This window comes from Conger conger, chromosome 11, assembly GCF_963514075.1.
Source record: "Conger conger chromosome 11, fConCon1.1, whole genome shotgun sequence".
Lineage (NCBI taxonomy): Eukaryota > Metazoa > Chordata > Actinopteri > Anguilliformes > Congridae > Conger > Conger conger.
In genome coordinates this window covers 44,015,701-44,043,417 of record NC_083770.1, presented here as the reverse complement: position 1 = coordinate 44,043,417, position 27,717 = coordinate 44,015,701, and the positions used below count along the sequence as shown (strand labels likewise).

At 44.0% G+C, this 27,717-nt stretch overlaps 4 protein-coding genes across 4 annotated transcripts; all 4 read right to left on the bottom strand.

Moving 5' to 3' along the window:
* Positions 1-13: 13 nt before the first annotated feature.
* Positions 14-963, bottom strand: LOC133139977 (beta-microseminoprotein-like; the record flags this gene model as incomplete). The annotated part of the gene is made up of 2 exons (XM_061259468.1): positions 14-188; positions 854-963. Coding segments are annotated over 2 exons (240 nt in total), but the record flags the coding sequence as incomplete, so codon positions are not given.
* A 4,233-nt stretch (positions 964-5,196) lies between these two features.
* Positions 5,197-16,281, bottom strand: LOC133139900 (tuftelin-interacting protein 11-like). Its single transcript, XM_061259372.1, has 10 exons — positions 15,027-16,281; positions 14,108-14,214; positions 13,468-13,636; positions 12,704-12,947; positions 11,968-12,110; positions 11,526-11,691; positions 9,319-10,692; positions 7,837-7,918; positions 7,538-7,643; positions 5,197-5,397 (listed from the first exon to the last, which is right to left on the bottom strand). The coding sequence occupies exons 1-7, from the start codon at positions 15,543-15,545 to the stop codon at positions 10,343-10,345; spliced, it is 1,698 nt and encodes a 565-aa protein (XP_061115356.1). The 5' UTR covers positions 15,546-16,281; the 3' UTR covers positions 5,197-5,397; positions 7,538-7,643; positions 7,837-7,918; positions 9,319-10,342.
* A 989-nt stretch (positions 16,282-17,270) lies between these two features.
* LOC133139901 (beta-microseminoprotein A1-like) lies at positions 17,271-20,000 on the bottom strand. Its single transcript, XM_061259373.1, has 4 exons — positions 19,908-20,000; positions 18,427-18,508; positions 18,120-18,225; positions 17,271-17,468 (listed from the first exon to the last, which is right to left on the bottom strand). Exons 1-4 carry the CDS (start codon positions 19,983-19,985, stop codon positions 17,345-17,347), a joined length of 390 nt encoding a protein of 129 aa, XP_061115357.1. The 5' UTR covers positions 19,986-20,000; the 3' UTR covers positions 17,271-17,344.
* Positions 20,001-20,638: 638 nt separating this feature from the next.
* Positions 20,639-26,115, bottom strand: LOC133140892 (tuftelin-interacting protein 11-like). Its single transcript, XM_061261174.1, has 7 exons — positions 25,539-26,115; positions 24,640-24,746; positions 24,019-24,187; positions 23,255-23,498; positions 22,227-22,369; positions 21,758-21,923; positions 20,639-21,177 (listed from the first exon to the last, which is right to left on the bottom strand). The coding sequence occupies exons 1-7, from the start codon at positions 26,055-26,057 to the stop codon at positions 20,828-20,830; spliced, it is 1,698 nt and encodes a 565-aa protein (XP_061117158.1). The 5' UTR covers positions 26,058-26,115; the 3' UTR covers positions 20,639-20,827.
* Between the last annotated feature and the right edge of the window lie 1,602 nt (positions 26,116-27,717).

Genomic DNA, 27,717 nt, shown 5'->3' with positions numbered 1-27,717 from the left:
CACACAAAAGTCATTCTTACTACACAAGGGAATGCTTTATTTTAGCGTTTTGACCACTTCATCCCCCCACCCAGCCATGAACTGGGCATGACTGTGTGGGGTCATTCTTCTTGAACACCTTGTATTCACATTCTTTCTTGTCGAACTCCATTGTGCAGTCATCAGGTATGTTAACGGGTCTGGCAAATCTGCAATCACATACAGCTCTCAGAGGAAGGCATGTGATCGGTAGAAAGTTAGCAACCTCCAAGCCTGTTCTCCAGAGTATTCTTACTCAACCATCATTTTTGTAAGTTGATCACTTGACTGAGATGTGACCCACTATGCGCTGGGAATGTGAGTGTGACCATCCAGAAGGGTCATGAGGGATGATTCAGCATTTCGGGCACTGCTATTGAGCAAGACGGTCAAAATATACAGCTATATGGTAAATTAAATGGTAAATTTGGCATTTATATAACGCCTTTATCCAAAGCCCTCCGACTGCCAGACAACTCCTCTTACTGCCTGAGCCATGTCGCCCACAGTATATAAAAGTACTATGGGAAAAAGAGTTCAATTTAAATTATCCACACACACCCAGAAAGGCAATTCAGTCCTAGGCCTTGCAGATTTTGTCCACCAAGGCAGGTTTTCACACTTGCTGTCCTCACTGCAGATGCATTCATGTTTTTAGAAGCTGACATAAATCATGAATTCTGCACAATTTGGAGACTCGGACCTACAAGGGTAGCTATACAGCTTTCTAGCTATGTATTCCAAGTAACCAAAATAATTACACAGTTGAATTCTGCTATAGCTACCACTATGGTAGCATTAAGAGGCTCAGGTCATTGTCTGAGACTGTACATACCCATCACAGCACCTCCCACAGCTGCAGTCTTGACATTCAGAATTTCTCCAGGTAGAGCCAATGGCATGCCAGGTATGGTCCACATGGTCCTGACAATGAGTTTCGCCTAAACAGACACAGCATTGGGACACATGTCATGGGTCAGAATACAGTATGAAATATAGGGGCGACACTGGCAAAGGTGGTAAGAGCTATTGTCTGGCAGTCGGAGGGTTGCCGGTTCGATATCACCCTGGGTACCCTGAGCAAGACACCTAACCCCCAAATGCTCCCGACGAGCTGGTTGGTGCCTTGCATGGCAGCCAATCGCCATTAGTGTGTGTATGTTCCGATTGTATCTGTGTGGTCACGCTAGGACTCGGAACCATACAGTCCTCTCGGGTCCTCTTCACACTGGTTCCTGTGTTTGATCTGCACTTCATTGTACGTCGTTCTGGATAAGAGCATCTGCTAAATGCTTTGTATTGTAATGTATGTGAATGGGTGAATGAGAAGCACCAATTGTACAGCGCTTTATAAATGCCAACCATTTTAACATATACTTTTAAGCAGATGTGCTCCAATTGTTATCAGTAATATTACATTCAATTCCAGTGAACTTTTTACAGTTTAAAATCTTCATCAGTGTCAACCACTGTATGCAGGATGGTTTGTGATACATGTTTCTTTATAACACTGGAGGGTTACCTGACTTTATCTCTCTGGCGAAGCAGGCCCCATGGAGAAGATGCAGCTGAGTGCACAGGAGCAAAGCCAGAGCGAGATACTTCTGCACAGGCAGGAGGGAAAGGAAAGAGCAAATGAGACATACATGACAAAATAATACGTAATGAAATATTATTTTCCCTTCAAGACTTCCAGGAGCTGCAGTAGGGATACTGTAATTATTCCCCCCAGGCCAGTGGTGCAGCTGGTTTTCAGGCTTAGTAACGTTGCCAGGAAGCGCAGAGATTTCACTGTTCTAACTGCTCCTTTATATGCGTAAAATGGAAGCCGTGCCAGATTTCCCTTTATAAAATGACCAATTCAACACACGAATGAACAAAAGCCAAAATTGTGTATCATGAAAACTCAACACGCGAAGCATGCAAACTGAATACATGAATGAACAAAAACCATGTCAAACTGAGAGCTGGTCTGAACTGGTCAACCAGTTGTTTCAAAACCAAGCTTGAGCATTCAATAGGTGCCACCAGCTCGTTTAATAAGTGCTGTCTTCCTGCTAAAGGAAACAAGCCCTTTCAACCTCTCTGACTTGAAAAGGTAGTTTTATTGGTTTTTAAATTTCATTCACAATTTGAAATCTTTTTTCTGTTTTTTTTTTAAAAACACACTCAATAACACAAATAAATCCTTTAAACAAACACTTAAACCAAAGAAAACAAAAACATAAAAATGAATGAGAAACAAACTTCAAAAAATAATCACAAAAAAACACAGAATACCCTTCAAAAAATCTATATACAATGCAAAGAAACAAAGGTGGATTAAAAGACAAAGGAATGGGAAAAAAGAAAGTCCATTTTGACTTGAAAAAATGAAACCCTTCGCTTTTCCCAGAACTGAGTTTTCTGCCTGCAATGGGAAGCAGATCAATAACCGAAACATGGATCTGATTTACGTTTTGTACGCTGTCGCGAGGAATGACGAATGAAACGATAAATGACAAACGTGGTGGTGATGAATGCTAACGGCCGACTGTTTTTTATCAGAAATAAACCCCAGTTTAATCAAATCGCATATGTCATTTTGTTAATTCATCCGTCCAGTTGACGTGGTCATTTGATCATATGCCACTGAATAGTTTCCATAGTTTTCCATTGGTGGAATCGGGTGCTATATTCCCACCACGTATTGAAATGTAATGACGCACACACGACTAGCATGAGGAATGCAAAATAAAAGCGTCAAAAAATCCTGAAAGCATCGTTAAAATTATGTTTTATATGTTGCTAAATGTTCATGGTCTGTTATGGAAGGTTTTCAGTGACTTAATTAAATGCAATCGCTTCAGAGACACATAGGCTATAGTGATTTGCGTTTGCTGTTAGATTATGATGTGGATTGATCACACCATATTTAAAAACAAAACGCATATTGCATTGCATTTCATTGCCTGTTCTGTCAGAAACATGGATAGTGAAATGCAACAGTCCTACTGGATGTACGCTATTGCTTTTCTTTGTATGTGAGCTGAAAGTGGAAGAATTAAAAACGACCTCGTCATTGTAGGCTATTTATTAAACAGCAGAGTGACTTGTTTTTCCTTCAACACCAGTGGGCCTCTTTCATGCTTCGCTTATCGAAGTAAGCATACCACGGCGTAGCCGTAGCTCAAAGGAAATGCATTAGATCAATTTCTTCGGCAAAGTTACTATTTAGACCTGGGTGGTGATCTCCTAATATTTCACGTCTTTTTCATCATTGTAGCACACAGTTAAACGGATATAATCGACATATTCCTTTGTTGTTTTATTATGTTATTCTATTTGTTGCTTAATATTGCTCCATCAAGTCATTTCCCCACAATAAATGTACTTGTTCCGCTTTAATTAGAATTTTTTTTTTAAATAAAGTAATGGAAAAAAATAAAGTTAATTGATCTGAAGGCACTTACCATGATTGCAGGTCTGGTTGTTTTCTGTGTGACTGTTTTCAGGAATATGCTGAAGATAGACAGGACATTAACAGGACATTCACCCCTGGAGATAAACAAAGCTGGAAGGGGCGGAATTGCAAACCACCCCAATCAATGGCAACCTTTATCCCCTTAATGGTTAGCCCAATGAAAACATCTACTTCATTACATTTGTTACTACTGCACAATTTCAACAAAAAAAACAAAAAACATTTCATATACTACTTTATTAAAACTATTTTATGTAATCATGATTCATATAGTCATATAGGGAGTAATATGTGCAGTTTTGTGACTTTTCACTCCAGGTGAACTCTCACTCATTATTATTAATTATACTTTGTACTCACTATTGTATCTCTATGGGATCAAATATTTAATTCAACCCTCTGGGGCCTGAAAGAAAAATGAAGAAAACTGGTGACGTCATTATTAGCCTATTTCAGGTCCTGCAACAGCATCTGTATTGGGTTCACGGGAGGATTTTGACTAGAACACTGCAAAGCTATTTCTAAGGCTCTGGGACTCCACCAAACTACAGCGAGAGGCATTATCTCCAAATAGAGAACACTTGGAACAGTCGTGAATCTTCCTAGGAATGGTCGGCCTCCACAAGTTTTTTTCAGGAACACTTGCTGGGTCAAGATGATGACATTTTGTCAGCTTGCAGCTGGTTCAATATCACAGCTGTACATGGCTTAGAAATATCTTACCTGGCATATTTGGAGTTAGATGTACACTCAGTTTAAGGTATTTTGGTATTTATTAGACTTATTCTTTACATGGGTATGGTCTGACTAGAAGGTGGGTTCTTAGGAAGTGAACCTTCCAAATCCAGTATGTCAGGTTTTATCGGGGTGAATATCCTCAGCTAATGCCACCAGTCAGTGCATGTTTATTTGGAATCGCATTCAGATGCAAAATCCACCACTAAATGGAGGAAACATCTGCAGCATCAGGCCGGTGATTGGGTGGATAAGAAATCTTTGGACTGAGTGCCTGCAGCCAGCTACTGGCCAAAGATGCGATGGATGCTGTTAGAGCCAACAAATACACCTTTGCCCAGTGTGGGCTTGTTGTTGTGCCAATGCTAATAGATTCCGATAAGCATTTATTTCCAGTTCAAGTTGCAAATGTTTTGCAGGTGGATGTGTGGCTTTTTTTTTTTTGGGGGGGGGGGGGATTCTGTAGTTATTACAGGTAGTATGTCAGGTACTTCAGGTTAGGTAATATATGTAGCATGTTTTGCAAAAATGGCTGGTCTGCTTCATGATCTTATATTCAGGACCTGAAAGAAAGCAATCACGTTGAGGCAAATTGCCTTTTTGGTGAAATGTGGACAGAGGACTGCCAAATGTCCTTTGGGTCGCAAAATAAAGTGTTGACAAGTACTCCTGTGTCGGGTTTTGCATATTTCAGTTGCCCATTTTTTAGACTGATGCCAGTAGGTGGTGCTGTATCAACAAAAAGACAAGGATGCATGCTTATGTTTTAAGGTCTCAGACCAGAAAAATAAGACTGACAAGAATACATTTACGTCTAGTGCAGTTGCATATTTGAATATTACCTGAATAAATATTTATTGGAAACAAGTGTGAAAACCCATAGCTGTGGAGTTAGGATCAAATACAAATGGCAGATTTACATGTTTAACATATCAACATCAAGGCATGTATATCAAACACAGAAGACACGCAAATCAAACTTATTACATAAGGGAAAGCTTTATTGTAGCAGTTAGACTACTTCTAGTCTACTACTACTTCTTGACAACAAGTTTCACTTCCCAACTCCGGCAAAAACTGGGCATAGCTGTGTGGGGTCATTCTTCTTGAACACCCTGTATTCACATTGTCCCTTGTCCAACTCCATCATGCAGTCATCTGGAAAAGAAACGGGTCTAGGCCTGCAATGACAATATAACCAATCAATACAATCAATCAATATCATTTAAATAGTCCGGGTCATTTCTGACCCGCCAATCATTAAATGGGTACTGAGCGGCCGATCCATCGAAGGGTTAAAACAGGCTCTGACAAAATACTGGATAATCTATATTTTCTCAGAATAAGTCAGATGCTTGAAAAAGGGTTGAAATACAGGGCTGTCCCAGGAATAACAGGACATCTGGTCACCATAGCTCTGTCTATCTCTGCAGTAGTATTAAGAGGTTGAAAAACTGGGCGTCTGGTCACCCTAGCTATAGCTGCAGCAGGATTAAGAGGTTGAATAACAGGACGTCTGGTCACCCTAGCTATCACAGCAGCAGGATTAAGAGGTTGAATAACAGGACATCTGGTCACCATAGCTCTGTCTATCGCTGCAGTAGTATTAAGAGGTTGAAAAACTGGGCGTCTGGTCACCCTAGCTATAGCTGCAGCAGTATTAACAGGTTGAATACCAGGACGTCTGGTCACCCTAGCTATGGCTATCGCTGCAGTAGTATTAAGAGGTTGAAAAACTGGGCGTCTGGTCACCCTAGCTATCGTTGCAGTAGTATTAACAGGTTGAATAACAGGACGTCTGGTCACCCTAGCTATGGCTATCGCTGCAGTAGTAATAACAGGTTTGAGAAACGGGACGTCTGGTCACCCTAGCTCTGGCAATCGCTGCAGTAGTATTAAGAGGTTGAAATAACAGGACACCCTAGCTATCACAGCAGCAGGATTAAGAGGTTGAATAACAGGACATCTGGTCACCATAGCTCTGTCTATCGCTGCAGTAGTATTAACCGGTTGAATAACAGGACGTCTGGTCACCCTAGCTATGGCTATCGCTGCAGTAGTATTAAGAGGTTGAAAAACTGGGCGTCTGGTCACCCTAGCTATCGCTGCAGCAGTATTAACAGGTTGAATAACAGGACGTCTGGTCACCCAAGCTATGGCTATCGCTGCAGTAGTATTAAGAGGTTGAAAAACTGGGCGTCTGGTCACCCTAGCTATCGCTGCAGCAGTATTAACAGGTTGAATAACAGGATGTCTGGTCACCCAAGCTATGGCTATCGCTGCAGTAGTATTAAGAGGTTGAAAAACTGGGCGTCTGGTCACCCTAGCTATCGTTGCAGTAGTATTAACAGGTTGAATAACAGGACGTCTGGTCACCCTAGCTATGGCTATCGCTGCAGTAGTATTAACAGGTTGAATAACAGGACGTCTGGTCACCCTAGCTATGGCTATCGCTGCAGTAGTAATAACAGGTTTGAGAAACGGGACGTCTGGTCACCCTAGCTCTGGCAATCGCTGCAGTAGTATTAAGAGGTTGAAAAACTGGGCGTCTGGTCACCCTAGCTATAGCTGCAGCAGTATTAACAGGTTGAATACCAGGACGTCTGGTCACCCTAGCTATGGCTATCGCTGCAGTAGTATTAAGAGGTTGAAAAACTGGGCGTCTGGTCACCCTAGCTATCGCTGCAGCAGTATTAACAGGTTGAATAACAGGATGTCTGGTCACCCAAGCTATGGCTATCGCTGCAGTAGTATTAAGAGGTTGAAAAACTGGGCGTCTGGTCACCCTAGCTATGGCTATCGCTGCAGTAGTAATAACAGGTTTGAGAAACGGGACGTCTGGTCACCCTAGCTCTGGCAATCGCTGCAGTAGTATTAAGAGGTTGAAAAACTGGGCGTCTGGTCACCCTAGCTATAGCTGCAGCAGTATTAACAGGTTGAATAACAGGACGTCTGGTCACCCTAGCTATGGCTATCGCTGCAGTAGTATTAAGAGGTTGAAAAACTGGGCGTCTGGTCACCCTAGCTATAGCTGCAGCAGTATTAACAGGTTGAATAACAGGACGTCTGGTCACCCTAGCTATGGCTATTGCTGCAGTAGTAATAACAGGTTTGAGAAACGGGACGTCTGGTCACCCTAGCTATGGCTATCGCTGCAGTAGTATTAACAGGTTGAATAACAGGACGTCTGGTCACCCTAGCTATGGCTATCGCTGCAGTAGTATTAACAGGTTTGAGAAATGGGATGTCTGGTCATGCTAGCTCTGGCAATCGCTGCAGCAGCATTAAGAGGTTGCTAGGCCTGTCTGAGACTGTACGTACAAATCGCAGCACTCGGTGCAGTCACATCTCTCACATCGGGAGTTTCTCCAGGTGGAGCCAATGGCATGCTTGGTATGGTCCACAGTGTCCTCACACTCAGTTGCACCTGAACAGACACAGCATTGGGACACATCATTGAAAGTCCTGGGTCAAAATCCATTGCTGAACACTTATGCCATCTACATTCAAGTCCCGAGTGTTGTCATCAATATTACATTCAATTTTGGTGCACTTTTTTGAAGTTTTAAAATCTCAGGTATTCTTCATCAGAATGTTGTCTTTATAGCATTGAGGGTTACCTGGCATCATTAGTTTTACGTAGCAGGCCCCATGGAGAAGAGACAGCTGAGCGCACAGGAGCAAAGCCAGAGCGAGACACTTCTGCACAGGCAGGAGGGGAGGAAAGAGTCAACCAGAGACACATAACCCAATAATGGTCAGGCTGTGAATCACTGTCTTATGCCTTGTGTGAATTCTCTTCCATATTCTCCAACCTATTTTCATTTTCCCTACAGGAGTTTCGGTTCTTTCGGGTTTCAGAATATGCAGTTGACGGACTGACACCAAAAAAATAGCATTGCTGTACAATAATTCAAGCTCATTGGTTGAAAATGTGTTCTAATTGCCACAGCCAATGGCGTAAGGGGAGGGATACATAGTGTTGTGATGTTGCTGCGTGTTTGTTGCTGCAATTCCTCTTTTGACTGCTAGAAATCCAAAATTACCTATTGTACCTTTAAGTCTCTAGCCAATTAGTTTGTTAGGCCATACGTTTTATTCATCCTTTATTTAATCAGACAGGCATTAGTGGCATTCATGCAGCTGCATATTGGTACTTTGTAACGACCACCATTATTAATGAATCCACTTCATTAATATCCAGTAGAAAAGAACACTAGCAGTACAACTGGCCAGCAGATTTAAGTATCGGTGCCGACTGAATCACCAGCAGAGGGAAATATGACATAATGCCACCAAACATACAGACTCAAAGCTTTCTTAAATAAGATTAGAGACAGCCTCAAATAAGTTCCTTAACACACCAAGCTTGAATTTGAAAGCCATAAAAATGTATCTTCTGAGTGGTTGTCATATTTTAATTCCTTTTCCTAACTGAAGAAAATAATTAAATTAATATTACCGAAAGATTGACTTCCTGCCAATTAAATATAATTCTTTCTTCAAGCCAGTTTCCCACGGTATATAATTATATAATACATTTTATAATTATTGTGCTCCACTTCAGTGAGAAATTAACTTCAGTAAATGAATAAATCTACTAATCATTTTAATATATATACATTTTAATGAACTAATTGTTCAAATGATATTAAAATTACAACAAATACAATCTGCACTCTCAAAACAACACACCTCCATGTTCTAGTTACAGACATCACATTTTGAGTTAGGTTTAGCACAGTCTGTGTTAAACTGTCTCCAATTGTAACACATAAATTGCAGATTTGTAACGCAAATGTAGTAACTTTGACAGAAAATGTGTTCAAAGTAACACAAAAGTACGAACACAAAAGTAAGTGTTGGCTATTAACACAGCTGTTTTGCGAGTGTGAAGCATGCATCATCCTGAATTTTGCCTGCCTTTTCCAAATGAATCATTTCCTGTGTTTGAGGCAACAAGAGAAAACAAAATGAATTAAATAATGTATTGCGGTAATTTTGCAGTTAAAATGTCATGAAAGTAGATATTGAATACATTTTCATTAAATTATGGAAACATTTTATGTTTAATTCCATGCTAGAGATCTGGCAATGCTTACCATGATTGCAGTCAATGGTTTGTTTTGTGTGTGGGTGTTCTTTTGGAAGGCGTCAAAGATATACAGAACATAGGACATTCACCCTTAAAAATAAACAAAGTTGGACGGGCAGGTTGCAAAAGTTTTGCAGGAGGGGGTGTGGCTTCACCCCAAAACAGTTAGGAATCCAACCCGAGCCTATTTATTAGACTTAGTTTTTAGAATCAAGTCTTTTGCTGCTGTCCTCTTAAGAGGTTTGATGTGGTGTGTTAGGAAATATTCCCACTGTCCAAGTACGGACTGCACTGTATATCCAAAATATACCGCTTGTGTTGTATCACTTTTTCATAATGAAGATTTTAAACATCACAAATGTAAGCATATCAAAACAAGCAGATCATTTTATTCAAACATGTATTCGAATTCAAAAAACAACCAAACATTAACTTTAACCAGCAATTTGTTCTCTTCCACTGCTTCTCCAGAAACGTTCTGCATTATAGATCAATAGAATAGAATAGAATCAGGAAATCCACCGGGCTTAATCAGGCCAACCTGCCAGCAGAATTTAGACTAAAAGTTTACTAGCCTTTTAGTTATTTACTCAACTGAGAGTTCCCCATCCCAGCTGCCGCATGCTGTCACCGATAATAAAAAGTGTTTCTGTAAACTACTCAGAAAAAGTTTGAACACTATAAATAAAATTGTTGAAATGAAATATTCATTATCCACAAATGATAATCTTGAATCTATTTGTCATCCGTTTGGTAGATGCGATCAGGCCAAACTGAACATGGAACAGCTCTAAGATGGTGGAGTATTTCTGTTGGGTGGAGGGAGTATGCTCTCAGTCACGAATAAGCCGATACACTCAGCAAAACAAACAGGACACTTTGACCACAGCACCCAAGAACAGCTCTTCAACTACATTTCCCAGGAGGTCGCATTTGACATTTTTACGGTCCTATCCTTTATGGCAACAAAAAAATAGGGTAACAAAATACAAGTGTTATTTTTGTCCACTGCAGTTTGGGGTCTGTGGATGTCACTTGGCCATGTCGATCAGGCTCTGTAGCGACGTGGGCACCCAGGTCTTCTCCCCCTGCACGAACACCACCCCGCGGTCGATGTAGATCACGATGCGGCCGAAGGTATACAGTTGCTTGCCCTCGTGCCGCTTGGCCACCAGGGGCATGAAGACGATGTTGTTCTCCTCGGCCTTGGCCTGGATCAGGTCCTTGAAGTTGGTGGGCACGCCCGCAGCTCCGATGGCGCGCTGGGCCACGCTCTCCGCCTCCCGGCGCTCCTGCAGGGCCTCGTACTGGAAGTCCTTGCGGCGCTCCGTGTGTGTCAGGTAGGCGATGTTCTCCCTCGCGCCCGGCTGCAGGTACACACCTGGTGAGGTGGACGGAAAGAGTGTGAGATATTGTTCCAGTCAGGAGGTCCTTAGTTTGTGGGAGGTGACTATTCCTGGGAAAACGTCGCCATAACTGCGGTTGTAATGTCTCCACTCATTAATGCACTCCTTTCTTGCATATGACTGTCTCCTCACTATCCTCCTATGGACTCAAGGGTCTGACATTACATGAGTGGAGCAGTGCAAATAAATCATGTCAGTGCAGGAGAGATTTCAAGAGCTTAAATTATAGGGCTCATTCTAGCCTTGTTATTCAGAAATCCAATTTTAACATGGCAATGGATTACCTTGTGTTATTGCTTTGTTGTACGTCGCTCTGGATAAGAGCGTCTGAAAATTCCATTAATGTAAATGTAATGTAATATTGCTGTCAATCGTCTGGATTTAATTTTCTTTTTTTAATAACACACATATAATACTATGCCACTGGACTGAAAATTTGAATGGTTTTTATGTTAAAGGACCCTATCTCCAGACAGAACTTCATTCCAAATTCAAAAGCTGGACCCATTTATATGAACCTGACCACAGAAGTTATTTTCTTTTTAAAATCGTTGTAGGAAAACAGATTCACCAAGAACATTCATTATAGTTTATTTTCAACATAGGTTATGAAATCTATATGTGTATCACTGGATATGTTATTTCAGAACCCATCTTTATGGTCTACATCATCCATTCTCCCCATACTGACTATGCATGAACATTGCACCTTGAACCCAAATTATTGTTTGAGAGAATGAGTTTGAGTGTGTGAGACACAGGGATGGAGCAAAACCACCCGATGCTCTTGCATACAAGACATACTGACCGATGCCAGAGGACACTGCACGATTCATGATATCCAACGCCTCGTTGAACTTCTCCTTGACCAGAGGGTGGGCCAGCACTGTGTCGGAGAACATGGACTTCCAGCCCAGGTACCACTTGGTGATCTCCTCATAGTTTGGGCTGTTACTGAGCCAGGAGCACAGAACCTGAAAATGAAGTAGCATTAAAACTCCAAAACTCACTCACATACACTTGACACACACACACACACAACACACACAACACACACAACACACACGCACAGGCACAGGCACACGCACCCACACGCACAGGCACACGCACACGCACAGGCACAGGCACAGGCACAGGCACAGACCCACTCACACACGCACTCACGCACGCACTCACGCACGCACGCACACACGCACACACACACGCACACACGCACACACGCACACACGCACACACACCCACACACCCACCTGCAGCCATTTGGGGAAGAAGTTCTTGTCCAGCAGCCCGACCAGGCTGGACAGAGACAGCATTCCCTCCCAGTCCATGACCCAGTGGAAAGGATCCATGTGCTGCTGATGGGGGTTAACCACCAGCTCTCCCAGACACAGAGCTGGAGAGGCGACGAGAGGGAGAGGTCAACACTCATGACCTCTGGGGTCAACTGCAATACAGCCACGCTCAGCCAAGACCCTACTAACACTACACAACACAACATAATAGCAAGAACGGGCCATTCAGTCCAGCAATGCTCGCATTTTCCGATTACTAAAGTTCCCTAATTGCTAAATATGTGTTTCTGCCTCCACTACATGTCCTGGCAAGCTATTCCGTACAGTGACCACTCTCTGTGTGACAAAAATACTTCCTAATGTCTGTGCGGAATTTATCCTTGGCCAATTTCCATTCATGCCCCCTCGTTCTGCTAACCGAACTCACCCTGAAGAATCACCTGTAGTTCACTTTGTAAATCCCTTAAATCAATTTAAAAGCCTCAATCAAATCACCCCTAAGTCTCATTTTCCTAAACTTAAAGAGATTAAGCATTAAGCACCCCTACGTGGTGGTCACTCCCTTTTCTTTTCTGCATCCAACTGTCACATAACTCTCTCGCCCTGGCTGGTCTGAGGTCTGAACTATAAAAAACAATGACAGGGAGCGGTTAATGGTTCTGGTAACCATAGCGACTGCTGAACGGAGGCTCACCCAGCTTGGGCACGATGTTCTTGACCATGAAGGCCTCCCAGGCCCCGGGGGTGAAGACCTCCTTCCAGGGCTGCAGGATGAGGCGGGCGGAGCCGTCGCTGGGGTGCCAGCGCTGCAGGGCGTGGGCCAGCTTGCTGCGGATGGGGGGGTAGAGTGGCTCCAGCCGGGCCTGCAGCAGCGGCAGCCAGGGGTGCAGCCAGGAGTGGATGGGCACCGTGTCCGTCAGGGGGTTCCAGTTCTCCACCTGCGAGGAGGGCGGGACATGTGTCAATTGTTCGGTTGAAACTGATGAAAATGACACGGTTAACCCGGGGAAACGGAGCACTGCACAGTATGTTCTTGCCCGTACATAGTGTTATAATAACATAACATAAGCTAATGACGAGAAGAGGCCAATGCTCGCCTACCCCTAAGTGTACCTACAGCCTAGTGACCCTAAAAGCTAAACAGTATCAAAGGTCTTGAAAAGCCCCAGTGTTTCTGCCTCCATTACATGTCTATGGCAAGCTATTCCACAGTATGTGAAATTTGACTGTGTGTTAGAGTGGCTGTTTGCACTGAGCAGGAGACAGATTTATTTGTTTATTTGACTTATTTTAAGCACAGGTGTGAAGCGGCTAACAGTAGCATCAGTGTTAGCGCCGGGTTGTCGTGTTGCTCTCAGCGCTATGGGCGGTCGCAGCCTGTCACGTAGCAGTGAACGGGTGAGAGCACACAGTCCTGGTAGCATTGCAAGCGCGACAGCATACGGTCGCATTAGCCACCTCTCTCTGCAGCCTGGGGAAGATGAGCTGCTCCTGCAGGTTGTCCAGGATCCAGAGAGGCAGCAGGGGGGCCCAGCTCTCCACACAGTCCACCATGGGGCCCACGTTCCTGGGCTGCCACTGAGAGACCGCGGTCCTCATTACCGGGATCCAGACCTCCCAAAGCAGCCTGCACACCCAGAATAACATCAAATCAAATCACTCTTTTAAGCTATGAAATGGCAAATTAAATGAAGATTTTTGAAGCATCAGTTCTATCAATTGATTGCAAAGCCCATCTGCACATCCATCTCCAAAGTTCATCTTCTTACCTACCCATTACCCAGTTGTTTGCAATATAGCACAATACGCACAATGTGAACTTGGAGATTTTTATTCTTTGTGGCATGCATAGCTATATCCGACATAATGTGGTTTACATAACCCCTCTAAACATTAAGCACCTAATTAAGCCAAATTAACTGCTTGTTAAAATTCTGAGATTGCGACTGTGTTTAGAAGGAAACCCAGCACACAGAGGGGGCCCCCAGGACCGAGTTTCGGAACCGCTGGGCTCAACAGCACCTGTAGCACGGGTCATTACCTGTGCTACAGGTCAGTACCTGTGGTATGGGACAGTACCTGTGGTATGGGTCAGTACCTGTGGTATGGGTCCATGTGGGAACTGTCAGGGTTGCTGTTGTGAAGCTGGCTAGATTCTAAAATGGCACGCCACTGCCCCACCTCCTCCAGTTTGTATGTACTGTCCTGGAAGTAAGTAAGTAAAGAAGACTGCTTTAACAAATTTAACAATTTCCTACGTGACATGAGATATGTTTTGCATAATTATCAGATGACGTGGCTATATGTAAACCTCTGAGCCCACATAATCTGCCTCTTTGAGACCGAGCAAAAAGCTTTTGCTTTGTCCTTTGACCTTTGTCAGTTAGTTATTTACTGGTCATTTTGCTCCTCGATCCCTCTCCTTCACTATTATATTCTCTCCACTTCAGCTACACTTTAGCAACTGTCCATTTGACACAGAGAGGGAGGGGTTGGGGAATTTTCAAACTTGTCTTGTGGGCATTTTAGATGATAAAACCTGAGATTTTTTCAGATACTAGAGAGCTGATGCGTGTGGGCCTGATTTCACAAATACCTTTAGCACTGGCAAAACCTTTTAGCATAAGCAAAACTAAAAGCACAAGCAATGACCAATGCTTTGATGCATTGAAAACAAGTATCTAAATGGTTTTAATAGGTCTCAGTAAATCAGTCCCTGTGTGTGTGTGTGTGCACGTGTGTGTGTGCGTGTGTGCGCCTGTGTGTGTGTGTGTGCCTGTGTGTGTGTGTGTGTGCCTGTGTGTGTGTGAGTGTGCCTGTGTGTGTGTGTATGCGTGTGTGTGCGCGTGTGTGTGTGCCTGTGTGTGTGCGTGTGTGTGTGCGAGTGTGTGTGCCTGTGTGTGTGTGCATCTGTGTGTGTGTGTGTGCGTGTGTGGGCGAGTGTGTGTGCATCTGTGTGTGCATATTTGTGAGTGTAAACCAGGTGAAGCAGGATGGGCGTCTCAGGGGACTCTGACCTTCAGAGGGTCCCAGCCCCGGAGCTGCTCGCGCAGGAGGGGGTGCACGACCGCCACAGCCAGATCGCCCAGACCGAGGGACTTGTACTCCTGGTAATAGTCGTTCTGCAGCGTCTCGAAGATGTTGGCGCATTCCTGCAGGGTGAGAGGCGGCGGCCCCTGGTCGTCCTCGACGGCCCCGGACTCGGCCGCCTCGAAGCGCTCCACCAGCTCCAGCACGCCCTCCAGGCGGCCGAGCGCCTCCTGCTCCTTAGCCATCCTCTCCTGCAGGGTGCTGCTCTCGTGGGCCAGGGACACCACCAGGTCCCGCTCGTGCTGCAGCCTCCGCGCACTCTGGACCGGAGCGGAGACAGGAGGAAGAACGATGAAGAAGAAGAAAAGAAGACAGATAAAAAACATCAAATGGAAGAATATAACTAGAAACACCCTGGCAACCACCTTGCAACACCCTATCAACATTCTAGCAATACCAGAGCAACCACCTAAGCAACACCCTAGCAACCACCTAAGCAAACACATAGCAAGACCCTAACAACCACATTGCAAACAATGTAATACCTTTACAACCACATAGAAAGACCATAGCAACACCTTAGCAACACCCTAGCAACACCCTAGCAACCACCTGGCATCACCTTAGCTTTGAACAAGGCCCTCGCATTGCTCCGGGGAGGTTGTCCCCAGCTTAGTCTAATCAAGTGTACGTTGCTTTGGATTACAGCATCAGCTAAACGACAAATTATTATTATTCATTTTTAGGATGGTTTACAAAGTGCTTCACAGAACGAGAAATTATAGAGAAACGAGAAAATATAGTCATATAGGGAGTAATATGTGCAGTTTTGTGACTTTTCACTCCAGGTGAACTCTCACTCATTATTATTAATTATACTTTGTACTCACTATTGTATCTCTATGGGATCAAATATTTAATTCAACCCTCTGGGGCCTGAAAGAAAAATGAAGAAAACTGGTGACTGATTTGGTCATTATTAGCCTATTTCAGGTCCTGCAACAGCATCTGTATTGGGTTCACGGGAGGATTTCGACTAGAACACTGCAAAGCTATTTCTAAGGCTCTGGGACTCCACCAAACTACAGCGAGAGGCATTATCTCCAAATAGAGAACACTTGGAACAGTCGTGAATCTTCCTAGGAATGGTCGGCCTCCACAAGTTTTTTTCAGGAACACTTGCTGGGTCAAGATGATGACATTATGTCAGCTTGCCGCTGGTTCAATATCACAGCTGTACATGGCTTTGAAATATCTTACCTGGCATATTGGAGTTAGATGTACACTCAGTTTAAGGTATTTTGGTATTTATTAGACTTATTCTTTACATGGGTATGGTCTGACTAGAATGTGGGTTCTTAGGAAGTGAACTTTCCAAATCCAGTATGTCAGGTTTTATCAGGGTGAATATCCTCAGCTAATACCACCAGTCAGTGCATGTTTATTTGGAATCGCATTCAGATGCAAAATCCACCACTAAATGGAGGAAACATCTGCAGCATCAGGCCGGTGATTGGGTGGATAAGAAATCTTTGGACTGAGTACCTGCAGCCAGCTACTGGCCAAAGATGCGATGGATGCTGTTAGAGCCAACAAATACACCTTTGCCCAGTGTGGGCTTGTTGTTGTGCCAATGCTAATAGATTCCGAGAAGCATTTATTTCCAGTTCAAGTTGCAAATGTTTTGCAGGTGGATGTGTGGCTTTTTTTTGTAGTTTTTTCTGTAGTTATTACAGGTAGTATGTTAGGTACTTCAGGTTAGGTAATATATGTAGTATGTTTTGCAAAAATGGCTGGTCTGCTTCATGATCTTATATTCAGGACCTGAAAGAAGGCAATCACGTTGAGGCAAATTGCCTTTTTGGTGAAATGTGGACAGAGGACTGCCAAATGTCCTTTGGGTCGCAAAATAAAGTACTCCTGTGTTGGGTTTTGCATATTTCAGTTGCCCATTTTTTAGACTGATGCCAGTAGGTGGTGCTGTATCAACAAAAAGACAAGGATGCATGCTTATGTTTTAAAATCTCAGACCAGAAAAATAAGACTGACAAGAATACATTTACTTCTAGTGCAGTTGCATATTTGAATATTACCTGAATAAATATTTATAGGAAACAAGTGTGAAAACCCATAGCTGTGGAGTTAGGATCAAATACAAATGGCAGATTTACATGTTTAACATATCAACATCAAGGCATGTATATCAAACACAGAAGACACGCAAATCAAACTTATTACATAAGGGAAAGCTTTATTGTAGCAGTTAGACTACTTCTAGTCTACTACTACTTCTTGACAACAAGTTTCACTTCCCAACTCCGGCAAAGGGGCATAGCTGTGTGGGGTCATTCTTCTTGAACACCCTGAATTTACATTGTGCCTTGTCCAACTCCATCATGCAGTCATCTGGAAAAGAAACGGGTCTAGGCCTGCAATGACAATATAATCAATCAATACAATCAATCAATATCATTGAAATAGTCCGGGTCATTTTTGACCCGCCAATCATTAAACGGGTACTGAGCGGCCGATCCATCGAAGGGTTAAAACAGGCTATGACAAAATACTGGATAATCTATATTTTCTCAGAATAAGTCAGATGCTTGAAAAAGGGTTGAAATACAGGGCTGTCCCAGGAATAACAGGACATCTGGTCACCATAGCTCTGTCTATCTCTGCAGTAGTATTAACCGGTTGAATAACAGGACGTCTGGTCACCCTAGCTATGGCTATCGCTGCAGTAGTATTAAGAGGTTGAAAAACTGGGCGTCTGGTCACCCTAGCTATAGCTGCAGCAGTATTAACAGGTTGAATAACAGGACGTCTGGTCACCCTAGCTATGGCTATCGCTGCAGCAGCATTAACAGGTTTGAGAAACGGGACGTCTGGTCACCCTAGCTATGGCTATCGCTGCAGTAGTACTAACAGGTTTGAGAAACAGGACGTCTGGTCACCCTAGCTATGGCTATCGCTGCAGTAGTATTAACAGGTTTGAGAAACGGGACGTCTGGTCACCCTAGCTATGGCAATCGCTGCAGCAGCATTAAGAGGTTGCTAGGCCTGTCTGAGACTGTACGTACATATTGCAGCACCCGGTGCAGCTACATGTGTCACATCGGGAGTTTCTCCAGGTGGAGCCAATGGCATGCTTGGTATGGTCCACAGTGTCCTCACACTCAGTTGCACCTGAACAGACACAGCATTGGGACACATCATTGAAAGTCCTGAGTCAAAATCCATTGCTGAACACTTATGCCGTCTACATTCAAGCAGATGAGTCCCGAGTGTTGTCATCAATATTACATTCAATTTTGGTGCACTTTTTTGAAGTTTTAAAATCTCAGGTATTCTTCATCAGAATTTTGTCTTTATAGCATTGAGGGTTACCTGGCTTCATTGGTTTGAAGTAGCAGGCCCCATGGAGAAGAGACAGCTGAGCACACAGGAGCAAAGCCAGAGCGAGACACTTCTGCACAGGCAGGAGGGGAGGAAAGAGTCAACCAGAGACACATAACCCAATAATGGTCAGGCTGTGAATCACTGTCTTATGCCTTGTGTGAATTCTCTTCCATATTCTCCAACCTATTTTCATTGTCCCTACAGGAGTTTCGGTTCTTTCGGGTTTCAGAATATGCAGTTGACGGACTGACACCAAAAAAATAGCATTGCTGTACAATAATTCAAGCTCATTGGTTGAAAATGTGTTCTAATTGCCACAGCCAATGGCGTAAGGGGAGGGATACATAGTGTTGTGATGTTGCTGCGTGTTTGTTGCTGCAATTCCTCTTTTGACTGCTAGAAATCCAAAATTACCTATTGTACCTTTAAGTCTCCAGCCAATTAGTTTGTTAGGCCATACGTTTTATTCATCCTTTATTTAATCAGACAGGCATTAGTGGCATTCATGCAGCTGCATATTGGTACTTTGTAACGACCACCATTATTAATGAATCCACTTCATTAATATCCAGTAGAAAAGAACACTAGCAGTACAACTGGCCAGCAGATTTAAGTATCGGTGCCGACTGAATCACCAGCAGAGGGAAATATGACATAATGCCACCAAACATACAGACTCAAAGCTTTCTTAAATAAGATTAGAGACAGCCTCAAATAAGTTCCTTAACACACCAAGCTTGAATTTGAAAGCCATAAAAATGTATCTTCTGAGTGGTTGTCATATTTTAATTCCTTTTCCTAACTGAAGAAAATAATTAAATTAATATTACCGAAAGATTGACTTCCTGCCAATTAAATATAATTCTTTCTTCAAGCCAGTTTCCCACGGTATATAATTATATAATACATTTTATAATTATTGTGCTCCACTTCAGTGAGAAATTAACTTCAGTAAATGAATAAATCTACTAATCATTTTAATATACATACATTTTAATGAACTAATTGTTCAAATGATATTAAAATTACAACAAATACAACCTGCACTCTCAAAACAACACACCTCCATCTCTAGTTACAGACATCACATTTTGAGTTAGGTTTAGCACAGTCTGTGTTAAACTGTCTCCAATTGTAACACATAAATTGCAGATTTGTAACGCAAATGTAGTAACTTTGACAGAAAATGTGTTCAAAGTAACACAAAAGTACGAACACAAAAGTAAGTGTTGGCTATTAACACAGCTGTTTTGCGAGTGTGATGCATGCATCATTCTGAATTTTGCCTGCCTTATCCAAATGAATCATTTCCTGTGTTTGAGGCAACAAGAGAAAACTAAATGAATTAAATAATGTATTGCGGTAATTTTGCAGTTAAAATGTCATGAAAGTAGATATTGAATAAATTTTCATTAAATTATGAAAACATTTTGTGTTTAATTCCATGCTAGAGATCTGACAATGCTTACCATGATTGCAGTCAATGGTTGGTTTTGTGTGTGGGTGTTCTTTTGGAGTGCGTCAAAGATATACAGAACATAGGACATTCACCCTTAAAAATAAACAAAGTTGGACGGGCAGGTTGCAAAAGTTTCGCAGGAGGGTGTGTGGCTTCACACCAAAAAAAGTTAGGAATCCAACCCGAGCCTATTTATTAGACTTATTTTTTAGAATCAAGTCTTTTCCTGCTGTCCTCTTAAGAGGTTTGATGTGGTGTGTTCAGAAATATTCCCACTGTCCAAGTACGGACTGCACTGTATATCCAAAATATACCGCTTGTGTTGTACCACTTTTTCATAATGAAGATTTTAAACATCACAAATGTAAGCATATCAAAAGAAGCAGATCATTTTATTCAAACATGTATTCCAATTAAAAAAACAACCAAACATTAACTTTAACCAGCAATTTGTTCTCTTCCACTGCTTCTCCAGAAACTTCCTGCATTATAGATGGAAATCAGGAAATCCACCGGGCTTAATCAGGTCAACCTGCCAGCAGAATTTAGACTAAAAGTTTACTAGTCTTTTAGTTATTTACTCAACTGAGAGTTCCCCATCCCAGCTGCCGCATGCTGTCACCGATAATAAAAAGTGTTTCTGTAAACTACTCAGAGAAAGTTTGAACACTATAAATAAAATTGTTGAAATTAAATATTCATTATCCACAAATGATAATCTTGAGTATGCTCTCAGTCACGAATAAGCCGATACACTCAGCAAAACAAACAGGACACTTTGACCACAGCACCCAAGAACAGCTCTTCAACTACATTTCCCAGGAGGTCGCATTTTACATTTTTACGGTCCTATCCTTTATGGCAACAAAAAAATAGGGTAACAAAATACAAGTGTTATTTTTGTCCACTGCAGTTTGGGGTCTGTGGATGTCACTTGGCCATGTCGATCAGGCTCTGTAGCGACGTGGGCACCCAGGTCTTCTCCCCCTGCACGAACACCACCCCGCGGTCGATGTAGATCACGATGCGGCTGAAGGTATACAGCTGCTTGCCCTCGTGCCGCTTGGCCACCAGGGGCATGAAGACGATGTTGTTCTCCTCCGCCTTGGCCTGGATCAGGTCCTTGAAGTTGGTGGGCACGCCCGCAGCTCCGATGGCGCGCTGGGCCACGCTCTCCGCCTCCCGGCGCTCCTGCAGGGCCTCGTACTGGAAGTCCTTGCGGCGCTCCGTGTGTGTCAGGTAGGCGATGTTCTCCCTCGCACCCGGCTGCAGGTACACACCTGGTGAGGTGGACGGAAAGAGTGTGAGATATTGTTCCAGTCAGGAGGTCCTTAGTTTGTGGGAGGTGACTATTCCTGGGAAAACGTCGCCATAACTGCGGTTGTAATGTCTCCACTCATTAATGCACTCCTTTCTTGCATATGACTGTCTCCTCACTATCCTCCTATGGACTCAAGGGTCTGACATTACATGAGTGGACTTGAAAATTTGAATGGTTTTTATGTTAAAGGACCCTATCTCCAGACAGAACTTCATTCCAAATTCAAAAGCTGGACCCATTTATATGAACCTGACCACAGAAGTTATTTTCTTTTTAAAATCGTTGTAGGAAAACAGATTCACCAAGAACATTCATTATAGTTTATTTTCAACATAGGTTATGAAATATATATGTGTATCACTGGATATGTTATTTCAGAACCCATCTTTATGGTCTACATCATCCATTCTCGCCATACTGACTATGCATGAACATTGCACCTTGAACCCAAATTATTGTTTGAGAGAATGAGTTTGAGTGTGTGAGACACAGGGATGGAGCAAAACCACCCGATGCTCTTGCATACAAGACATACTGACCAATGCCAGAAGACACTGCACGATTCATGATATCCAACGCCTCATTGAACTTCTCCTTGACCAGAGGGTGGGCCAGCACTGTGTCGGAGAACATGGACTTCCAGCCCAGGTACCACTTGGTGATCTCCTCATAGTTTGGGCTGTTACTGAGCCAGGAGCACAGAACCTGAAAATGAAGTAGCATTAAAACTCCAAAACTCACTCACATACACTTGACACACACACACACACACACACACACAACACACACAACACACACAACACACACAACACACACGCACAGGCACAGGCACAGGCACACACCCACACGCACAGGCATAGGAACAGGCACAGGCACAGGCACAGGCACAGGCACACGCACACGCACACGCACACGCACACGCACACGCACACACCCACTCACGCACGCACTCACTCACGCACGCACGCACGCACGCACGCACGCACGCACGCACGCACACACACCCACCTGCAGCCATTTGGGGAAGAAGTTCTTGTCCAGCAGCCCGACCAGGCTGGACAGAGACAGCATTCCCTCCCAGTCCATGACCCAGTGGAAAGGATCCATGTGCTGCTGATGGGGGTTAACCACCAGCTCTCCCAGACACAGAGCTGGAGAGGCGACGAGAGGGAGAGGTCAACACTCATGACCTCTGGGGTCAACTGCAATACAGCCACGCTCAGCCAAGACCCTACTAACACTACACAACACAACATAATGGCAAGAACGGGCCATTCAGTCCAGCAATGCTCGCATTTTCCGATTACTAAAGTTCCCTAATTGCTAAATATGTGTTTCTGCCTCCACTACATGTCCTGGCAAGCTATTCCGTACAGTGACCACTCTCTGTGTGACAAAAATACTTCCTAATGTCTGTGCGGAATTTATCCTTGGCCAATTTCCATTCATGCCCCCTCGTTCTGCTAACCGAACTCTCCCTGAAGAATCACCTGTAGTTCACTTTGTTAATCCCTTAAATCAATTTAAAAGCCTCAATCAAATCACCCCTAAGTCTCATTTTCCTAAACTTAAAGAGATTAAGCATCAACTCTTTCCACATAATTTGTATCTTTTATACACGGAATCAATCTGGTTTCCCTTCTTTGAACCTTTTCCAGCGCCTCAATATCTTTCTTGTTGTGCAGTACCCAGAACTGCATAAAGTACTCTGTGCTAGATTCCTTTCCACCCAAAGAAACTATGCGGTCTACACCTCTAATAATCGAGTCCCCCACTATCACCAACTCCCTTTTCCTGGGTGCCCTGAGGCTCATCAGTCCTCTCACTCACAGGGTCTAATTCCTGCAGGAATCGGTTGGACACCACAACCTCTGGAGATGCCACCCCTACGTGGTGGTCACTCCCTTTTCTTTTCTGCATCCAACTGTCACATAACTCTCTCGCCCTGGCTGGTCTGAGGTCTGAACTATAAAAAACAATGACAGGGAGCGGTTAATGGTTCTGGTAACCATAGCGACTGCTGAACGGAGGCTCACCCAGCTTGGGCACGATGTTCTTGACCATGAAGGCCTCCCAGGCCCCGGGGGTGAAGACCTCCTTCCAGGGCTGCAGGATGAGGCGGGCGGAGCCGTCGCTGGGGTGCCAGCGCTGCAGGGCGTGGGCCAGCTTGCTGCGGATGGGGGGGTAGAGTGGCTCCAGCCGGGCCTGCAGCAGCGGCAGCCAGGGGTGCAGCCAGGAGTGGATGGGCACCGTGTCCGTCAGGGGGTTCCAGTTCTCCACCTGAGAGGAGGGCGGGACATGTGTCAATTGTTCGGTTGAAACTGATCAAAATGACACGGTTAACCCGGGGAAACGGAGCACTGCACAGTATGTTCTTGCCCGTACATAGTGTAATAATAACATAACATAAGCTAATGGCGAGAAGAGGCCAATGCTCGCCTACCCCTAAGTGTACCTACAGCCTAGTGACCCTAAAAGCTAAACAGTATCAAAGGTCTTGAAAAGCCCCAGTGTTTCTGCCTCCATTACATGTCTATGGCAAGCTATTCCACAGTATGTGAAATTTGACTGTGTGTTAGAGTGGCTGTTTGCACTGAGCAGGAGACAGATTTATTTGTTTATTTGACTTATTTTAAGCACAGGTGTCAAGTGGCTAACAGTAGCATCAGTGTTAGCGCCGAGTTGTCGTGTTGCTCTCAGCGCTATGGGTGGCCGCAGCCTGTCACGTAGCAGTGAACGGGTGAGAGCACACAGTCCTGGTAGCATTGCAGGCGCGACAGCATACGGTCGCATTAGCCACCTCTCTCTGCAGCCTGGGGAAGATGAGCTGCTCCTGCAGGTTGTCCAGGATCCAGAGAGGCAGCAGGGGGGCCCAGCTCTCCACACAGTCCACCATGGGGCCCACGTTCCTGGGCTGCCACTGGGAGACCGCGGTCCTCATTACCGGGATCCAGACCTCCCAAAGCAGCCTGCACACCCAGAATAACATCAAATCAAATCACTCTTTTAAGCTATGAAATGGCAAATTAAATGAAGATTTTTGAAGCATCAGTTCTATCAATTGATTGCAAAGCCCATCTGCACATCCATCTCCAAAGTTCATCTTCTTACTGACCCATTACCCAGTTGTTTGCAATATAGCACAATATGCACAATGTGAACTTGGAGATTTTTATTCTTTGTGGCATGCATAGCTATATCCGACATAATGTGGTTTACATAACCCCTCTAAACATTAAGCACCTAATTAAGCCAAATTAACTGCTTGTTAAAATTCTGAGATTGCGACTGTGTTTGGAAGGAAACCCAGCATACAGAGGGGGCCCCCAGGACCGAGTTTCGGAACCGCTGGGCTCAACAGTACCTGTGGCACGGGTCATTACCTGTGCTACAGGTCAGTACCTGTGGTATGGGACAGTACCTGTGGTATGGGTCCATGTGGGAACTGTCAGGGTTGCTGTTGTGAAGCTGGCTAGATTCTAAAATGGCACGCCACTGCCCCACCTCCTCCAGTTTGTATGTACTGTCCTGTAAGTAAGTAAGTAAAGAAGACTGCTTTAACAAATTTAACAATTTCCTACGTGACATGACATATGTTTTGCATAATTATCAGATGACGTGGCTATATGTAAACCTCTGAGCCCACATAATCTGCCTCTTTGAGACCGAGCAAAAAGCCTTTCGACACCTTTGTCAGTTAGTTATTTACTGGTCCTTTTGCTCCTCGATCCCTCTCCTTCACTATTATATTCTCTCCACTTCAGCTACACTTTAGCAACTGTCCATTTGACACAGAGAGGGAGGGGTTGGGGAATTTTCAAACTTGTCTTGTGGGCATTTTAGATGATAAAACCTGAGATTTTTTCAGATACTAGAGAGCTGATGCGTGTGGGCCTGATTTCACAAAGACCTTTAGCACTGGCAAAACCTTTTAGCATAAGCAAAACTAAAAGCACAAGCAATGACCAATGCTTTGATGCATTGAAAACAAGTATCATGACCAATCAAAACTAAATGGTTTTAATAGGTCTCAGTAAATCAGTCCCTGTGTGTGTGTGTGTGCACGTGTGTGTGTGCGTGTGGGTGTGCCTGTGTGTGTGTGCGTGTGTGTGTATGCATGTGTGTGCCTGTGTGTGTGCGTGTGTGTGTGCCTGTGTGTGTGCGTGTGTGTGTGCGAGTGTGTGTGCCTATGTGTGTGTGCCTGTGTGTGTGTGCCTGTGTGTGTGTGTGCGTGTGTGTGCGAGTGTGTGTGCATCTGTGTGTGCATATTTGTGAGTGTAAACCAGGTGAAGCAGGATGGGCGTCTCAGGGGACTCTGACCTTCAGAGGGTCCCAGCCCCGGAGCTGCTCGCGCAGGAGGGGGTGCACGACCGCCACAGCCAGATCGCCCAGACCGAGGGACTTGTACTCCTGGTAATAGTCGTTCTGCAGCGTCTCGAAGATGTTGGCGCATTCCTGCAGGGTGAGAGGCGGCGGCCCCTGGTCGTCCTCGACGGCCCCGGACTCGGCCGCCTTGAAGCGCTCCACCAGCTCCAGCACGCCCTCCAGGCGGCCGAGCGCCTCCTGCTCCTCAGCCATCCTCTCCTGCAGGGTGCTGCTCTCGTGGGCCAGGGACACCACCAGGTCCCGCTCGTGCTGCAGCCTCCGCGCACTCTGCACCGGAGCGGAGACAGGAGGAAGAACGATGAAGAAGAAGAAAAGAAGACAGATAAAAAACATCAAATGGAAGAATATAACTAGAAACACCCTGGCAACCACCTTGCAACACCCTATCAACATTCTAGCAATACCAGAGCAACCACCTAAGCAACACCCTAGCAACCACCTAAGCAAACACATAGCAAGACCCTAACAACCACATTGCAAACAATGTAACACCTTTACAACCACATAGAAAGACCATAGCAACACCTTAGCAACACCCTAGCAACCACCTGGCATCACCTTAGCTTTGAACAAGGCCCTCGCATTGCTCCGGGGAGGTTGTCCCCAGCTTAGTCTAATCAAGTGTACGTTGCTTTGGATTACAGCATCAGCTAAACGACAAATTATTATTATTCATTTTTAGGATGGTTTACAAAGTGCTTCACAGAACGAGAAATTATAGAGAAACGAGAAAATATAGTCATATAGGGAGTAATATGTGAAGTTTTGTGACTTTTCACTCCAGGTGAACTCTCACTCATTTTTATTAATTATACTTTGTACTCACTATTGTATCTCTATGGGATCAAATATTTAATTCAACCCTCTGGGGCCTGAAAGAAAAATGAAGAAAACTGGTGACTGATTTGGTCATTATTAGCCTATTTCAGGTCCTGCAACAGCATCTGTATTGGGTTCACGGGAGGATTTTGACTAGAACACTGCAAAGCTATTTCTAAGGCTCTGGGACTCCACCAAACTACAGCGAGAGGCATTATCTCCAAATAGAGAACACTTGGAACAGTCGTGAATCTTCCTAGGAATGGTCGGCCTCCACAAGTTTTTTTCAGGAACACTTGCTGGGTCAAGATGATGACATTATGTCAGCTTGCCGCTGGTTCAATATCACAGCTGTACATGGCTTAGAAATATCTTACCTGGCATATTGGAGTTAGATGTACACTCAGTTTAAGGTATTTTGGTATTTATTAGACTTATTCTTTACATGGGTATGGTCTGACTAGAATGTGGGTTCTTAGGAAGTGAACTTTCCAAATCCAGTATGTCAGGTTTTATCGGGGTGAATATCCTCAGCTAATGTCACCAGTCAGTGCATGTTTATTTGGAATCGCATTCAGATGCAAAATCCACCACTAAATGGAGGAAACATCTGCAGCATCAGGCCGGTGATTGGGTGGATAAGAAATCTTTGGACTGAGTACCTGCAGCCAGCTACTGGCCAAAGATGCGATGGATGCTGTTAGAGCCAACAAATACACCTTTGCCCAGTGTGGGCTTGTTGTTGTGCCAATGCTAATAGATTCCGATAAGCATTTATTTCCAGTTCAAGTTGCAAATGTTTTGCAGGTGGATGTGTGGCTTTTTTTTGTAGTTTTTTCTGTAGTTATTACAGGTAGTATGTTTTGCAAGAATGGCTGGTCTGCTTCATGATCTTATATTCAGGACCTGAAAGAAGGCAATCACGTTGAGGCAAATTGCCTTTTTGGTGAAATGTGGACAGAGGACTGCCAAATGTCCTTTGGGTCGCAAAATAAAGTACTCCTGTGTTGGGTTTTGCATATTTCAGTTGCCCATTTTTTAGACTGATGCCAGTAGGTGGTGCTGTATCAACAAAAAGACAAGGATGCATGCTTATGTTTTAAAATCTCAGACCAGAAAAATAAGACTGACAAGAATACATTTACTTCTAGTGCAGTTGCATATTTGAATATTACCTGAATAAATATTTATAGGAAACAAGTGTGAAAACCCATAGCTGTGGAGTTAGGATCAAATACAAATGGCAGATTTACATGTTTAACATATCAACATCAAGGCATGTATATCAAACACA

Coding starts and splice junctions, on each gene's coding strand:
- LOC133140892 (XM_061261174.1), bottom strand. CDS start 26,057: ATGTGTTTGCTTAGGTGGTTGCTAGGGTGTTGCTTAGGTGGTTGCTCT. Junction 24,747..25,538: donor GGGGCTGGGACCCTCTGAAG/GTCAGAGTCCCC, acceptor ACTTACTTACAG/GACAGTACATACAAACTGGA. Junction 21,924..22,226: donor TCTTCCCCAAATGGCTGCAG/GTGGGTGTGTGT, acceptor CTTCATTTTCAG/GTTCTGTGCTCCTGGCTCAG.
- LOC133139900 (XM_061259372.1), bottom strand. CDS start 15,545: ATGTGTTTGCTTAGGTGGTTGCTAGGGTGTTGCTTAGGTGGTTGCTCT. Junction 13,637..14,107: donor CACATGGACCCATACCACAG/GTACTGACCCAT, acceptor CTGGGTGTGCAG/GCTGCTTTGGGAGGTCTGGA. Junction 10,693..11,525: donor TGCAGTGTCCTCTGGCATCG/GTCAGTATGTCT, acceptor CCACCTCACCAG/GTGTGTACCTGCAGCCGGGC.
- LOC133139901 (XM_061259373.1), bottom strand. CDS start 19,985: ATGTCCTATGTTCTGTATATCTTTGACGCACTCCAAAAGAACACCCAC. Junction 18,509..19,907: donor AACCATTGACTGCAATCATG/GTAAGCATTGTC, acceptor CTGCCTGTGCAG/AAGTGTCTCGCTCTGGCTTT. Junction 17,469..18,119: donor TGCACCGGGTGCTGCAATAT/GTACGTACAGTC, acceptor TTGTCATTGCAG/GCCTAGACCCGTTTCTTTTC.